Source organism: Eleginops maclovinus, chromosome 13 (assembly GCF_036324505.1).
Source record: "Eleginops maclovinus isolate JMC-PN-2008 ecotype Puerto Natales chromosome 13, JC_Emac_rtc_rv5, whole genome shotgun sequence".
Classification (NCBI taxonomy): domain Eukaryota; kingdom Metazoa; phylum Chordata; class Actinopteri; order Perciformes; family Eleginopidae; genus Eleginops; species Eleginops maclovinus.
The window spans coordinates 14,536,021-14,552,132 of NC_086361.1; the positions used below are offsets into that span (position 1 = coordinate 14,536,021).

At 40.3% G+C, this 16,112-nt stretch overlaps 2 protein-coding genes across 5 annotated transcripts in view; both read left to right on the forward strand.

Moving 5' to 3' along the window:
* Positions 1–197: 197 nt before the first annotated feature.
* si:ch211-215i13.3 (brain and acute leukemia cytoplasmic protein) lies at positions 198–3,419 on the forward strand. Of its 2 annotated transcripts, none has more exons than XM_063899552.1 (3): positions 198–542; positions 721–868; positions 2,212–3,419. In XM_063899552.1, exons 1-3 carry the CDS (start codon positions 416–418, stop codon positions 2,438–2,440), a joined length of 504 nt encoding a protein of 167 aa, XP_063755622.1. In that variant the 5' UTR covers positions 198–415; the 3' UTR covers positions 2,441–3,419. The 2 variants fall into 2 exon arrangements, with proteins under 2 accessions (XP_063755622.1, XP_063755623.1); XM_063899553.1 differs by having other exon boundaries at positions 199–542; positions 721–848.
* A 1,276-nt stretch (positions 3,420–4,695) lies between these two features.
* The window catches only part of spire1a (spire-type actin nucleation factor 1a), a 28,300-nt gene continuing 16,883 nt past the window's right edge, over positions 4,696–16,112 (forward strand). For all 3 annotated transcript variants that reach the window (XM_063899425.1, XM_063899426.1, XM_063899427.1), the window contains exons 1-2: positions 4,696–5,214; positions 9,231–9,262. In XM_063899425.1, the coding sequence (XP_063755495.1) occupies positions 4,881–5,214; positions 9,231–9,262 (366 nt within the window). In that variant the 5' untranslated portion in view covers positions 4,696–4,880. The remainder of the gene's footprint in view (positions 5,215–9,230; positions 9,263–16,112) is intronic.

The window sequence follows — 16,112 nt, forward strand, 5'->3', positions numbered from 1 at the left end:
GGTTAGTGCAAGTGCATATTTGCATGATAATGATGACATGACCTGGAGTTGATATCCCTCTCAGCCAATCAGATGTCAGAGAGGATGCAGTTGGATGACGCAGATAGCGCTAGAGAGTGTGTGTGTGTGTGTGTGTGTGTGTGTGTGTGTGTGTGTGTGTGTGTGTGTGTGTGTGTGTGTGTGTGTGTGTGTGTGTGTGTGTGTGTGTGTGTGTGTGTGTGTGTGTGTGTGTGTGTGTGTTAACGCTGTCAGCTGCTGTCGGTGGAGAGCAGCACCAACCAACAGCGGCTCAAACAAGACCGATGATGGAAACGGAAACACGGATGGCGCTGCAGTAGAGATCCGGGGAGGATGCTGCGGCTGCTGTGAGTGTTTAATCCGCGTCAGCTGCACCTGCCGTGGATGATTTTCCCCGATGGGTTGTGGGGGGAGTCGGGCGGACGCGATCATCGAGCCCAGGTACCATGAGAGCTGGACCAGAGAAACAGAATCGACTTGGCTTACCAACACGGACGTAGAGACCTCTCTAGCAGTAGCAAACGGTAAGAGCCTCCGCCTCCGTTTTATCAGTTTTAACTGCAACATCCCTGAGTGCATGAAGGCCCAACAGCCAACATAAAATGCATCTTAATGAACCGATGATAACATAACTGACATGGCAGTTTTCCAGAATAAGAATGTGGTTGTTTCACATGATAACCCTTTAACTGTTGTCCAAAGGTAAAGCTATGGTGGAGGCAAGTCTGAGGGAGAAGAGGATGGTGAACACAGGAACCCAGTGTGGGAAGCAGGCCCTCACATCCACCGGCTCCAACCACCAGAGGAGACCCAGACGCTCCTTGAGTGATGTAGGTGTCACTGGTAGCAGGTATTGGCAAGCACTAAATATGAACACCAACAGCCTCTGTACTGGCATGTCACAGATGTAAAGCAACATGACCGTGACCACTGTACCTTTCCTCTGAAATAACTGCAGTATTATTAGAATATCTTTCTGTTAGGCTGCTCTGTGGATTATATTCAATTTAACGAGGAATGTGTCCACATTGTTGGTAGTTTTCAATATATTTATACCAATTTTACAATTAATTTTGTCACCAAAGTCCTCCAGCTCACTTTCCTTGTGAAATATTCAAGTTGACTGAAGCAGAAAATGTGGAGCTTTAGGGAAGGAAGATCCATAATTGTCAAATTGTTGTGTTTGTTTTTGTGTGTGGTGTGTTTTATCATTAATATCAATGCCAAACACAACATTCCATTTACTGCAAATCTGATATATATATAGTAGATGGAATCTGAAGGACAAGCGGTATATATGGATTTCTTGTTACCAGAGATAATTGCAAGATGAACTCTGTGATATACAAAAATAAGTTTGCAGAGACAATAAACATACACAACCAGAACCTTATAGTACCGTGTCAGTGTTGGGTTAGGGTACAAGTTAAATGTAAGAATTAATAATAAGTTGCTCCACAGAGATGTACATTTTAAACAAAAATCTGAAAGTAAACAGAAAATAGCAAATATACTTGCATCTCTTTATAGATTAAATGTGAGGTTTTGCTGTTTTCCCTTATTGTATGTCAGTAAATTGGATAAATGTGGGTTTTGTTCTGTTTGAAATAGGCCAACCCTGAGTCTTTAAACCTATTATAGAATATATTATATTCATTTGGAAAATTGTTATTGTTATACAATTATCCTCACTATTGCTTATATTTAATAGAGAAGCAAGTGCTTTAACAAAGATTATCAAATGTGAAAATAAGAATAAATTGTGGATCACAAAAGGTGTATTTAGAGTACATTCATATTGTATTTTTCTAATTATTAATGTTCCAGTAGGTTTTGGACATTATTTTGTAACTGTACAAACAGTGAACGGTAAGAATAAGTTGTCCAACCATGTGTTTGACTAATCTTTTTATTGTGAGATTTAAACGAGAAAACATAATGCTCTTATCTGATCAAACAAATTGTATTTAACTTTTCAAAAGATCTGAAAAATGAATTCCTCTGACCTACCAAATGACATTTTCAGCTGCACAGAGACGTAGACCGTTGTGTTTTATTTATTTAACCTTCCACTTACTGTGTGGGCAAAGCTGCAGTGACTCAGGTCTCAGCAGGCTTGTTACAGACTCAGTCTCTGTCCAGCGTGGTGACATTAAAATGACGTGACATTCAAACTCTCACATCTTTTTACAGCAAACCACCCGTGACTCCAAAAGGAGGGCATCAAAAGAAACCGGTGCGTTGTGTAAGGATGGGCAGCCCGTCAGTATCAACACTAGTGGAGAGGCTGAACCTGGGGACATGTGTGATGAAAGATGAAGAAAAGCCAAGACTCGGCGAAAAGGAAGATGGCCGGATTTATGAAAAGTTCACGAGAAGACGGGATGGTGATTTACACAAGTGTGTGGATGATGTTTCCTAGGTACTTGGTTCTTTACAACACAAGCACCTGCATAATGTCTCAATCCAAAGATCTCGGGATGCTGCATCTTTGTTGTGCCATTGCAAATGCATGCATGAAGTCAAGCAAGAGAGTGGATCCCAAACAGTGTTCATGCTCTCCACCAGGCTTTTCTCCCATGCTTATGGTGCGGTCAGGGAATGAGTCACTGTGTTAAGCCACTTTTAAAGAAAACCAGAACAGACCGTACCGTATGCACATGATAATCACAATCTGCACATCATATGTTTTTGTTTGTGTGTGTGGGGCCTTCCTTAAGAATTATGCTTCGGTTCTTTGTGCAAGTATATTCCTTTTGTTGTGAATGAAAAAACAATGATGATGCTGTAAAACTGTAAATGCTGTAAAGGATTTTCATTTAAATGACCCTGAAGTGCTGTTTAGAAACTGGGATTTGGAGGTTTGACACTTGAAGGCTGAAGACTGTCTTTCCAGCCTTTGCAAGATACAAAAACAAACACACCCGCATGTGCCTACAATTCATATTTATCTGAACTGCTCCTGTTTTCACTTTGAGAGTTTGTTTTATTCAGTACTATGTTTTCTCTTACATCTTCTTTTACGTTATAGGATGTTGAAGTTTATAAGATACCTTTATTATGGATCATAACGATGAGTCGTTTATGTGGCTTATACACTGATCTGCATGTTTAAATCAATCTCAAAGGCCTTCAGCAATGGTCAGAAGAGCATTGGGAGGTGATTCAGGTTGGATCATCTGGAAAGAGAGAGTACTGGCCAGCAGATGGCGGTGTTGACCGGTCGGGGTCTCAGAGAGTTCCCATGTCTTAACATTTTCTGCCTTTGATAACTGCTGCTTGTCAAGAGTTTCTGATGATAATGTTGAAATGTGTACAGGCCAACTTTTGAGTGAAAATACCATTGAAACACTACCACATTTTTCTTCTTTAAAATAAAATTGTCAGCTACTTAAGTTGTGAAATCCCAAGAAAGTGAGATTTCTTGCAGTCATTTCATTAGCTTCTGGTGTTGACTCTGCGAATAGTCTATACTTTCATTTAAATTGTTGTCAGGGAAATATAAATCATTTGAGAAAGACAAGGTCTGTCTATTATAAGTGAGCATTTGTCTGTAAGATCTGAATGATAAAACAATATGATAAGGTAAATAGTTCTTCAATGAACTGGAATAAAATCTTTAATAATCAGAATAGTGGAATTACATAACAGCTAGAAGGAGATTTTTGGCTTTGGTGAATCAATAATAAATAATAATAATATAACATTTTATTTTGAGGCACCTTTCGTGACACTCAAAGACACCTTATATTGCAAAAAAGAAATGCTCTAAAATGTAAAAACATGACGGAATCATAAGCATGACTAATGTAAAAATAGACTTTCTTTATACAGCAAACACGCACTGAGGTTAGGCTGGACATGGACAGTAGCATTCAGATGAAGCAGACAGGAGTATCTACACTACAGTGAATATAGGCTAAAGAGAAAATGTGTAGCTAATTAGGCACATGTGTAAATGTGGAAGAAAAAACATACATCAACAGGTCATTTAAGAATGGTAGTTATCTATTTGTGTCTAAATATCATATCATGTGTCCTTTAACCAGTGGTGTTAAGTAACTAAGTACATTAACTCAAGTACTGTACTTAAGTACAATTGAACTTTACTTAAATATTTCCATTTTATCTTACTTTGTACTTCTACTCCACTACAATTCAGACGGCAATTTTGTACTTTTACTCCAGTACATTTATGCAGTACCTTTAGTTACTTAGCAGATATAGAAAAATGATAAACAACATGATCAACACTTAAATAAGACTTTAGTTACTAAAGGATTAAATACACATGCTACCCAGCAGTAAATTAAGTAATTAAAATAAGTTCCACCTGTCCCTGCTTGATGAACACATGAATACATTAATAATTGTAATCCAAACATATAATATGTATTATTCTGAAATGGGGTGATATATATATATATATATAGTTTTAATATAGTTTATAGTTTAATATATAGTTTTAACAGAGTATTTGTAAACTCTTGTATTTTTATTTTTCCCTCAAGTACAATATATGAGTTCTTCTTCCATCTCTGCCTTTAACCTTAGAAACACATCAAAATGATTGTGTTTTGCTATGGATTTTGGACTACACACCTGATACCGGAAGCTGTGTTAGCCTACAAAATAAACGACATCCGCCCGCCACGAGTCATGCGCAGTAATCGGCGGGCACTGGGACCACGCGGAACTTGCTCTCAGTTCGCTGTAGGTGAACCGTTGGTGCTCTTCGTTCACACCCGAACGATAACAGCTGACTAACGTCTCACTGCGTACCTCAGCGACTCACACATAATCATTTATAACTCCCTTTTGGGTATTTTCTGTTAAACGTTTGCCGTTATAATGAGGTGAGGATGGCCAAGCGACCGGGGACCGACGACGGGTTGTTGCCTTCGCCGACCGCTCTCCGGGACATCGCTGCCGGGGACGTGAACATGGACTGCGGCGACGAAAACGCAGAGGTCTCCCTGGAAGAAATCCTGAAGCTGTACAGCCAGCCGATAAACGAGGAGCAAGCATGGGCGGTTTTTTATCAGTGTGGTCGGACTTTAGCGCAGAAACATCGGAGGAAAAGCTCCAAGTCTACCAGGGCTTCACCTGTCAGCTTTCTGAGGAAGATTGAGGGACCCGGGGATGTGAGGATCGCCAGAGACGGGACTGTGAAACTGCGCTTTGAAGACAGCACAGGTAAACGAACAGAGAGCAAGTGTGATTATGTGTTTGGTTTGAGCTACTGCCATCTCAACAGGCTGCTAACAATGAAGCCTTTTTCTTCACATCCCTCGCAGGCCAAAGGATCAAAAGCATCCTCACAAAGAGGCCATATTGTTGTGGCTGTCCGCTTCCAGCCATGTGGGGAAATGTTTACAGACAGCACGATGCGGTTATTAAAAATACATCACATATCACCGCATAGCTGCATGGAACCGTGAAGACAAAGGGAGCTGTTTTGTCAATTATTGACGGACAGTGTTTGTTCTCGGAATATAAGCCGATATTTACTTTATAAACGAATGTTATCTCGTCGTTTACACGGGAGTGTTGCAGGGTTGGCTCAGAATGGCTGCTTGGCTTGCTTTTGAAATGATGCTCCTGCAGCGGTCAGTTAGCTACAGTAAACAATGAGCCATGTGATGGATTCAAACTGCCAAGCACCTTGGGCCCAGTCCAGAGTAAAGCAGTATAGCCATTTAAGCTACGGTGAAAAAGCTGGCAAAAATCCAAACGTAAATAACTCCTATTACTGCTAACAGCCCAATAGTGTGTGTTGTGGCGTGATGGGTAAAATCAGAGACAAGGGGGGTTGGGAGAGCAGGTGCTTCTTGTGGCCTGCAAGCACCTGAGGGAGGTTTTGAAACGCAATGAACAGGTTTTTTATTTTTGTAAGGGGGAATCTGGCATTCATAATTCCATTTAGTTTTGATCGGAGAGATTTGAGCACCAGCTTTTAAATTGTATAAATATTAAACTATCAGTCCGTTGACAGAATCCTTTCTTTTCAGCTGCGATCTCTACCATGTGTGCATCTAAATACATTTCAGCGTGGCCTTAATGTCCCAGGAGGGCAAATCTGGTGCAGCATAAACAGAAAACATAAAGCCAACAACAAAAGCAACACGTCTGTACATGGCAACAACAAAACATTTTAATGTTTGCGAAGTGCAATGACCAACCATAGCTTGCATGTTTTTATGATAGTAGGATGAACACTTTTGGGTTTTGTACCATTTGTTAAACAACAAATCTCAATGAAGGTATTTTTAGAAATGCAATCTGTAATTTTTAGACCAGCCGATAGTTAACAATAAACTGAGTTTTAGTCCTACTGTACCTGACAGCAGGCTTTACCAGTCCGGCTTCTTGGGCAGGAGAAGGCTGATTGTATCAACTACATCCAGTCTGAATAACTTAGACCCTATACTGACTTTCAATTGATCAAAATCACAACGATTTGGAAAAAAAAAAATCAAATTTCGATGAATCTGACTGATATTATAAACATTGTATGATTCATGATATCTGAGGAAATGATCCTTTTCATAACATTATTCTTATTTTCATTGACATTTGTTTTGAATGGTCAAAGACCACCTGTTTACTTATCCAAATTGGTCTCCAGCAGGAATATCGAAGTCCCCACTCCAGGTGTACACAGCGTCTCAAAGCCCTTTAACTGCATTCCATTAATATGTGAGAGATAGCCGGGTGTGGGAGGAGGTGTGGCTGTCAATACAGCCGGAGGCACCAAGGTTATATCCCGTCTCTCCTGGGAACTTATTAGCCACCTTTCTTCTTATTTCCCACTCCCCTGTGGACACCCCCCCCCCACCCCCTTACACTCGCTCTTTTGAGCGAACCTCTCAAACCAGCTCTCCCTCCTCTTAGCATATTCAGCCACCCAGTAATGCTTGCTGTGTGTGGAAATTACACTCTCAGTATAAACAGATTCTGCCAGTATTGCTGTGAGTCTCGACACTTCTAAAAATGGAATACATGTGATAGTTAGATGCACACACTTTAGAAGTCTAACTGCAGACGAGTTTTGGAAATTATGAGGACAGTCCTCTGCTGCTCCTGTGGCGAGTTGCTGAGGTATTTTGAGAACGCTCGGCCTTGTCCTGATTCTTATTAAGTCTGATGATGAGAGAGACGTGAGACCTATTAGGCTTTCAGTAGCTCTGTGGCCAGTTTCAGAGGTTGTAGCAGAAAATCATTGCTTATGCATCTTACCTATTGCCTGGTACATGAGTCAGTGACAAGAAGGCATTTTTTGGCAAGCTCCCAAACCACCATGACTGGGGCTTTCAGGTCAGTCTTCCTATCTTACTGCTTGTACCAAGATGTCATCTAAAGCAAAACACTATGGGAAGTATGTATCACTGTGATGCTGAGCACATTAAAAAAAATAATTCACTACACGGAGCTGAAGTAAAGTGTTTATTCAAGGCTAAATTAAAGCTAGATGCACGCTGATGCTGCTGCAGTCAGATCAATTCAAATGGAGCATTGTGAAGAATATATTGACTCCCACTCTAGCCTTGAGAAGGGCCTGAATGATGCCTGAATGCTGCATCAAGATGAGACATTTGTTTACCCCAACATTTACAATGATTCATACCTACACTACAGAGAAAAGTTTTTGTTGCTTAAGTTTGGTGTATGCAGTATTATAAATAGAATGTTATTCATACAGTTGTGAATAATGTCGTTGACGCAGTTTGAATAAGGATAAAACTTTTCTTCAGTTGTATATTTTATTCCATTATAGTAGAGAGTTCTCTTTTACCCGTCTTTTCAGCAGCACAGTGGTTGATATTTCTCTGAATGGGATAGTCTGGGTGACACTGCTCAGTGCTCCGAATATGCCCTCTCTGATTTCCTCGCTCTAGGAGAGACGAGGGCCCTGGCCAAGCCTTCTCTGCTTGGCTGGTACAAACAGAGGACCCAGTGTTTTCCAAATGAGCGTTGGTGGATGACTGTTTTTAATTTTTCCTCTCGTCTGTTAGCTGTAATTCCCAGTGACCTGAGCAGAAACGAGGTACACTCGTAAACAAATATATTGTGTGTATGCAATTTTTAAGCTCGGTATTGTAAACATATTATAGTATGTAAAGAGCAGTGTAGGGAACAGTGCCTTGCTCAGGGACACCTCAGTAGCACTGTGACCTTCTGGTTCCCAAGCCAAGCCCTACTGACTTCGCCACCACTGCCCAAAGTAATGATTGCTAATACTCAAACACTTACTCAGTTGATGCAATTAAAACTTAACTGCCGCTTGTATTAGCTTTCAGAGATGACGTATTTGGCCAAAGTGTCTTGTTTATACGCAATGACCTAATTCTACACTCTTTTCCGTTGTCAAAGTCTGCAGATCTATCTATATGTACTTTCACCTCTGACGATACTCTTACCGGTAGTAACTGTTCCAGTTAGAGCTGCATGATATGAGGAAATTATTCAATTTAATGTTGTTAACTATCAGGATCACAATGTTACTTGTGTTAAAATCACAGATATTAAACTGTACTCGGTTTTACCTTTCTGCTGATTTCTATAGACTCCTGAAAATACAACACATTACCAACATGTTTTTATTGAACAAATTACACATTGAACTGAACATAAAAGGAACCAATAAAAAGTTGCTTATAAAAGCGTATGTAATTATTTAAACCAGAGAGCTTATATGTGTACTACGTTCCCACATGAAAATCTACACTTGCAGGTGTGTCGGAACAGAAGATAAGATTGTCTGAGCTTTCGTTTTGTCATTGTTCAATCAGGGAAAGAGAAACTTCAGGTTTTTCTCGTCTATATAGGCTCCTGTGATTTGTTGTATAATGAATAAAGGGGCAATGTCTTTCTCCTGAGTGTAAAGGAACAGTCTTCTCTACAACCAGTCCCCAATGGCAGGTTTTGACACTTTGCCTCAGGCAGTTTGCGGTGACTGAAGAGAAAACATAATCATTTATTCACCAAGTTGTGTGAAGCACTTCGAGCAATTGTGCTTGTCAGTACATTAATTCTTCTCTCCTTTCTATAGTTTAATATTTTCTGATATCTAGGCCTAACTGTGTGAAGCATGTGTCCTCTCTGTCTTCCATAATGAAAAAGAACATACACATGATTCAGAGGGTGTGTTTACACATTTAATTACTGTCTTTATGGCTGTGGATAACCATCTCCATTTTCTGTCATTACAGATACATACCAACCGGCCCCTACGTCATTAGAGGTAAGTTTCACCACAGTTTCCGCAGTCACTCTCCATTCCTGGTTTTAAGAAATTATTATAGTTTTCCTTTACAGCAAGTGCTGGTAGAGCAGTTTGCTTTTAGTTGTTGTTCAGTAGATTTTTTTTCTCTCAAGATAAAGTATGCTGTTTTATAAAAACAAACTGGAATGTTAATTCAGTCATCAGATTACTTTTCACTCCATAACTGTCATGCATTATTGAGTTCACTTATGACAAAACCATTTCAGAAACTGTTTTCACAGCTTGCTCATCACTGAATCTAATAGTGAGCACAACAAGTGGGCTGGTGCGGCCACTGGGTTGCAATATTGTTGACATTGGCCCTGAGAAAGACATCCTCTATATCGAGCGACTGTACAAATGATTTTAATGAACATAAACTGATTAATTATGGCTGGTGAAAAGTGGTTGTTATTCCGTATGTGTAGGTTCTATTTTCTCTTCAGGAACCGGTAGAAATGAGCTTGTTGTGTCCCATCAGTCCAGTCAAATATACTGTGTATGGCATAGCTCACTAGTAACCTAAACAGCATTTTCACCTATCCAAGTGTAACATGCGATCCTGACAAGTTTTTAAGCATTTTTCCCAGTGTGTGTGAGCCCCTGCCCTGTGCTGCACTACCCATAAGTGAGTGGGAGTGAGCTCTGTGCAAATAGCGCTCTCTACTTTGTTCTATACTTATTGTGTTTGCTGCACTCTGGTGCAGAGGAGCACTTAAAGCGAGCTACCCTCTTCTCTGAAATTCATTAAATGCATTACTTTCTAAACCAATACACACTCATCACTGAAACCACATGAAGAGGACATGTGTCCAGTGTCTGTTTGGCCAAGGTACACTGTTTAATCCTGGGAGGAGAAGTCTCTCTCAAAGCTTCGTTATGTGTACTCAGACTAATTACACAGAGAGTCCTCTGTCAACTCTGAGCAGGCTGATGTCGTTCATGTTTAACTTGTACTTCATGTGATCACAGGCATGCACAGCATGTGTGTTTTGCATGGCTTAGGTGGAAATGGAATGACTTCCCTCAGCTGATAGCCTCTTTCACTCTCTTCTTTTTCTTCTACAACAATATTTTCTGCTTGTTCATACTGGGTGGCTCCCTGCATCATTAGCTCTGCTTATGCCATGCTACTTCAAATTCACAGGGTGTGTTTGTTATTTTTTTGGAAACACATAATGGGTTGCACAAAGGCTACTTGTGAATCAGCATGACAATCCCACAGAATCGATCACATGGCAAAACCTTGAGGACGCACCTTGTTTATACCAGCAGCAACGCTGGTATTGTTTTCAAGTTTTGCGTTTGTGTGTCCTCAAAATGTACTCCTAGAAACACCTAATGTATAGGGAAGCACCACGTAATGCTGTTTTGAGTGTTTATATGTCTGTGGACAAATTTCATAACAGCAATGGCGTCGCAACCATGATCTATACTGTCACAAAACATCACAGGCGTGTGGTTCAGTTCAGAGTTCGAAGAAGGTTGCGATCAAGGTAAAAGCGCTGGAGTTCAGCAGGTGGAAAGTGCAAGTTTATGTCTCTGGCCAAAAGTGATAGGCTTATAGGTAAAGCACATATAGTCACTGGTCACTGAGTGATCTGGAGTCAATTGCTCATTCTTTCATATACATTTTTAGTCGCATGCGCTGAACATTTTTTAATGTTGACTTGTCGGTCAGTCCTACATTTTCTCAAAAGTCTCAACAAGTTTTTTGAGGATTGCAATGAAAGATATTGCAGGCATTTATCTTCCCCTAAGGTTTAACCTACTGGTTTTTACAATGCCCTTACTTCTCCACTAGAGCCACCGGCAAGCTGATATTTAGTTTTTAGGTAAAATGTCTCGATTATATTCTCTACAAATATTGAATGGATTGCCATGAAGGATAACATTGCCGTCGCCTCTCGATTAAATGATTAACAAGGTGTGGTATGATCCGAAACCTGCAAACCAAATGGCATTCCCACACCCAATGGCATTGTATTCACTGCTAATTCGCTAATAGTAGCATGCTGAAGCGCTACAATAAGCTGGTGAACCTGGTAAACATTGTACTTCTAAACAAGCACATGTCGGTATTAATGTAATGATTATCATGTTAGCATGCTCAAGTTATCAATTAGCCCGGCTGCCTCACTGCAGTGCCAAAGACAACCCTGCAGGCTATAGTTTTGTTTCAATTTCCGTGTTCGATTAGTGGGTTTTTTTATGTGCTCAACGTAATTTAATGTTCTGAGAGGACATCAGCGGGAACTATAAATTCACACTGCGATTTTCCATGACCTTATTATGTTCAGGTTATTCGAGAAAATTCATTTAGTGAACACAGCAGTCCCCTCACATTTTGGCCAGCGTCCTATGTCCCTCGTGTGTGTGTGTGTGTGTGTGTGTGTGTGTTGTCTCAGTCCATTTTCTAGAGAGTCAGGCCTACTTGTCACTCTCTCAAATCCTTCTCTGCACCTGCACATTTGAGTCTTTTGTAACTATTCTCTATCTTGTGCTGAATCCACCCATCCTACCTCACCACAGAACCTGTGTAGGGATAGTCCTCAATGTCAAACAAGTTTCGTTCCTTCACAAGTAAGAGTTTCTCTTAAGATGCTCTATTGTCACCTTTGATGCTAGAGGTATTTTTGGGAACCTGCAGCTTCTGTTGTAGCCTTAATGGCAAGCTTAACCCAGTTTGTCCTCAGTTGAAGATCAAGGTGAGAGAAGCTGTAGCATCCTATTACAGATTCAAGACAATTAGTTTGCCAGTATCATGCAAGGGGTAATGCCTTGGATCTTGAAATGGATCCTAATAGTTTTAGCCGTCAGTGAGGTATTAACTGGCACTTAATGTGAAGAGTGTCAAGGTTTGATATCAACATAATGGTCTCCCAAATTTGAAGTGAAGTTCATACTTGACTTGTTTTTCCTTGCTGCAAATTCCAGATTTGATTTGGATCATCACTCTCATTTATCTTACTTCCAGATGGTTGGTTTTATTCGGCTTAGATTCAGCAGAGCAGTGCATGTTTTAACATGTTAAATGTGCACATTACTGGCTTCCAAGCTGCAGCTGGTTGAACAGACTGATGGTGTGTGCATTTGAAGCTTCTGTGTTTACTGTGTGTGTGCGGGTCACGTATCCCTCTCTTACACCAGCCACTGCAGGCTATGAGACTGTCTCTACAAAGACTGTTTTTCACCCTCGTCAGCTCTGACCTCAGAGGGAGAGACGTCATTTGTTTTCTTCTTCTGAATTTTTGATGATGGCTATACAGTTTTTGTGAACGTTATTTTGTAAACAAATTAGGACAGGTCTTTTTATATTTGGCAACAAACAAATGCAGGGTTTTTTTGGTCAGTCTGAGGGCTTTTGAGTCCAGTCTCCTGGAGTGACTGCCACCCGGTTGGATCCTATGCCGGACATTAACCAGAGACCTCACCGTTACATCCTGCTGTTATCCAAATCAATAATAGATTTCTGTGACATTGACAGTTTCACGTAAAAGCACCCCTGTGGCTCATACAGCCCTCAAGTGTTACAATTCTGCCTATACAGGGATATTCACAGCAAGCACAGAACCACAAGAATGCAATTTATTGAGCAGTCTAAGCTATTTGAGTAAGCCATTCTATTTATATCCTCCACAGAAAATCAATTTCTCATTTTCTTCTGGTCCTTACTGTCCTGAGGGATACATTGAACTTCCTCTTCAGAGAGTTGGTCAAGTTTATGATCAGATCTTTTGTCACAAAAATGTCCAATGTTTGAAAGAAAGTCCTTTGTGTTGTTTTGGAAGAAGACAAGTGGGTCTCGTTTGAAAAGACAGGTCTTATGCAATTTATCAGATTTTAGAGTCACTGTGGGGATTTGCTACAGACAACATTGAAGGTCTAACTGATGGCTTTAACGGCCAACGAATAGTGGCTAATCATCTTTACAATAGTTGCTGTTTGCACCATGAACTGCTAAAGCTGTGCATTTTGTTAGAGATATTATTTTCACCTGTATCTCTGAATCAGATTTCAGCCATCTAATAACATAAAATGATGAACTGATGTCAGAGAACATGACATATGAATGAGCAGCATTGTGTTCTGACACACTGAGTAGTGATGCTTCAGCCTGGAGGAGGCCAAGCAGCCGCTGCTGCAGTGGAAGACCTCTAGATTTAGCTATAGTTATGTAACTGTCTGTGTTGGGATGGCTTTACAAATGCTGAAGGCAGCTTAGCTGACTGTTTTGTGAACCCGGATGGTCACAGAGTTGCCTTGAGCAGCAAATTTAAAGGCAAGAATGTGAGGTCAGGCTTTTTTCTGTAGTAAGCACGAATACAGACTTTTGCTTTTGAATTAAGGCAAGGTACTTTTGAATACACTTGAATCTAGAAAACGCCTTCAGTTTTCTGAAATGTATTTGTTTTACAGAGACACTTTAGCTATACTACTTTTCCAGACATGCACTATCGTCAACTCTTTCCTATATTTTAAGCCACCCATGTAGACCTGCAGCTCAGAATATCAGTAATTCAGCTTTTAGATCCGTTCATATATTCACAGACAACACCATGACATGACAGCCAGAATGAATTTCCAATTCATTAATGAAAAAGCAGGAGTATTTGTGTATTGCTGCGGCACATTAGCCAGTCTTTTCCATTCTCCTGTGTTAGTGTTAGAGGGCAACATTAACGTTTACACAAACGGTTCATTCTTTGCCCATCTGCGCGCTGGTTGACTCACTGATGCTTTTACCATCATGGTTGTTCTTGTTTGTCGAGCCGAATTATACAACCAATTATATGTATTTATGCCTAGTCGTGTTTTTTTAAGATAACCTGACCTTGTATTTTGCTCCAAAAGTAAATATTCTGGGTTATGAGTTTCTCAAGAACTTTTCATTTATTAAACCTTAATCTGGGGGCAGTCGCATTCAGAATGAATCGGTTTCCAAGGCAACTTCTGGTGAAGAAGGCTGCACTCACAGTAAGTGCATGATGGGCAAACATAAGATAATGTCAGTAGAAAAAACAGTCTTACTTGAATATCTTGTATAAGCTATTTTGTACTAGCTATGGTTATTGGGAACTTGGTCAGTTTAATATTTGATATTGAATGCAGCGTTCCTTCAGGGGACAAAGGCTATCTTAAGTAAAAAATTCAATTCCTATTTGTCATTGGTTCTCAAGATACTGCCTATGAGACTGAGTCTTCATGTGAGAGAAATTCTGCCGAATAACACAACTCATTATTGGGAAACATGAGCGTGAAGCACGTCTTACCCTATGCAATGATGTCAGACAAGAGCGCAGCTTCATTATTTGTTTGTGGAGCATGATGAAAAATGGTTATTTATTTTTGGGGTTTGTTACACACATATTTTTCTATGAGACCCAGATGACTCATCCTGCTACATTTCCCAGGATGCATTTTGCATGTCAGCGATTTCCTGTGTTACCTGTGGTTGGCCAAGACCACACGATGGGAACATATGAGTGTTTCACCTACCGTGGGAGGCCTCCACCTAACCTGGGTGGAGCCTTGTTTCAATTAGTGGGTTTGCTGCCAAACATTTCTGCCCATGCCTGAAACCCAGCAGATTTCTGGCTGTCTGTCCCAACAGTTTTTTCCGCATGCTTCTCGCCTCATTCCTCTGGGCCACAGGTCTTGAGGTGAGGTTGTGATGTGTAATAAGAACCTAGCTGTAATTGTTCCTCTTACCTGAGTGATTGAACTATTGATGAAGTACTTAAAATGCCTCTTCCCCATTCCATCAGACAACCACAAGGGACTTGATGATATTCTTTGATAAGAATGATGAGCGGTGGAGTTCACAGTCATCTTTCCACGTTAAGTCTAAGCTGTCATCATTTATGCTCTGGCATATCCTTTGATATAATAAACATGATTATTGTAAAGATTTCTTGAGATAGTCTAATGATGTATTCATAATAAGAACCTCTGTACTGCCTGCTGTTGAACCGCTTGGCAGGTTATTATAATGCATTTTGCATTAAATCTACCCATGTCTTTCCAGTATACAGTAGCAAGTGTTACTCCATTAGAATTCAAGTCTAAAACAACTGATTACATTTATCTGGCACCTTATTTACATTGAAATTACTTTTCTCCTGCATATTTCATAAAGTCCACTTTAACAAAAATAAATGACAACATAAAACATGGTGGTACACACCTTTATTCTTCCTCTATACCTATATCAGACACATACACACTGTAGTCGAGCCTCTCTAAACACAACAACAGACACACACGTGAGTCCTGCTCTGGGCGTAGTGTAATGTTTTTCCTGCACGTGTGACAGCTAACAACCAGAATTATTACATCTTGGTACAACATGCTTGATGATTATTGGCTCTCTGACGCTCATGAGATTAACTCCTGGATTGATATTTGTTAATGGGTGAACAGTCATTTTCTTTATAGAACAGAAGTAATGCAGTATTGAAGTTCTTTCCTCGGGCCCTGCCCTGCATCGTATCCCGTGGCAATAAGTTGTACATTACTGCTAAACATGGTCCAATGTAAGTCTCTGCGTCCCTGTGGCCCATCAATGAGAGCTTTGTGCTGTCTGTCACTCTGGCCCTTTTCTAGTTTCTCCGCCCACTTCAGCGCATGTTGTCCTACAGATGGATTATAAGGTTGCATAATGAAACGCTAAGGAATAGGATATTTGTTTTAGCCCTGGAACAGGATTATCAGCTGCACACAGAGATGGTTGATAAACTATGACAGTACAAGAGGATCAATTGGTTAATGTATGAACATTCAGAATAGAGACTGGTATTTGTTATTTATAAAGGGAAAATTATGAATA

Bases quoted from the DNA above. Each gene is read 5' to 3' on its own strand.
- si:ch211-215i13.3 (XM_063899552.1), top strand. From the start codon at position 416: ATGGGTTGTGGGGGGAGTCGGGCGGACGCGATCATCGAGCCCAGGTAC. The intron at 543-720 runs GTAAGAGCCTCC...TGTTGTCCAAAG, and splicing joins CTCTCTAGCAGTAGCAAACG to GTAAAGCTATGGTGGAGGCA. The intron at 869-2,211 runs GTATTGGCAAGC...ATCTTTTTACAG, and splicing joins GTAGGTGTCACTGGTAGCAG to CAAACCACCCGTGACTCCAA.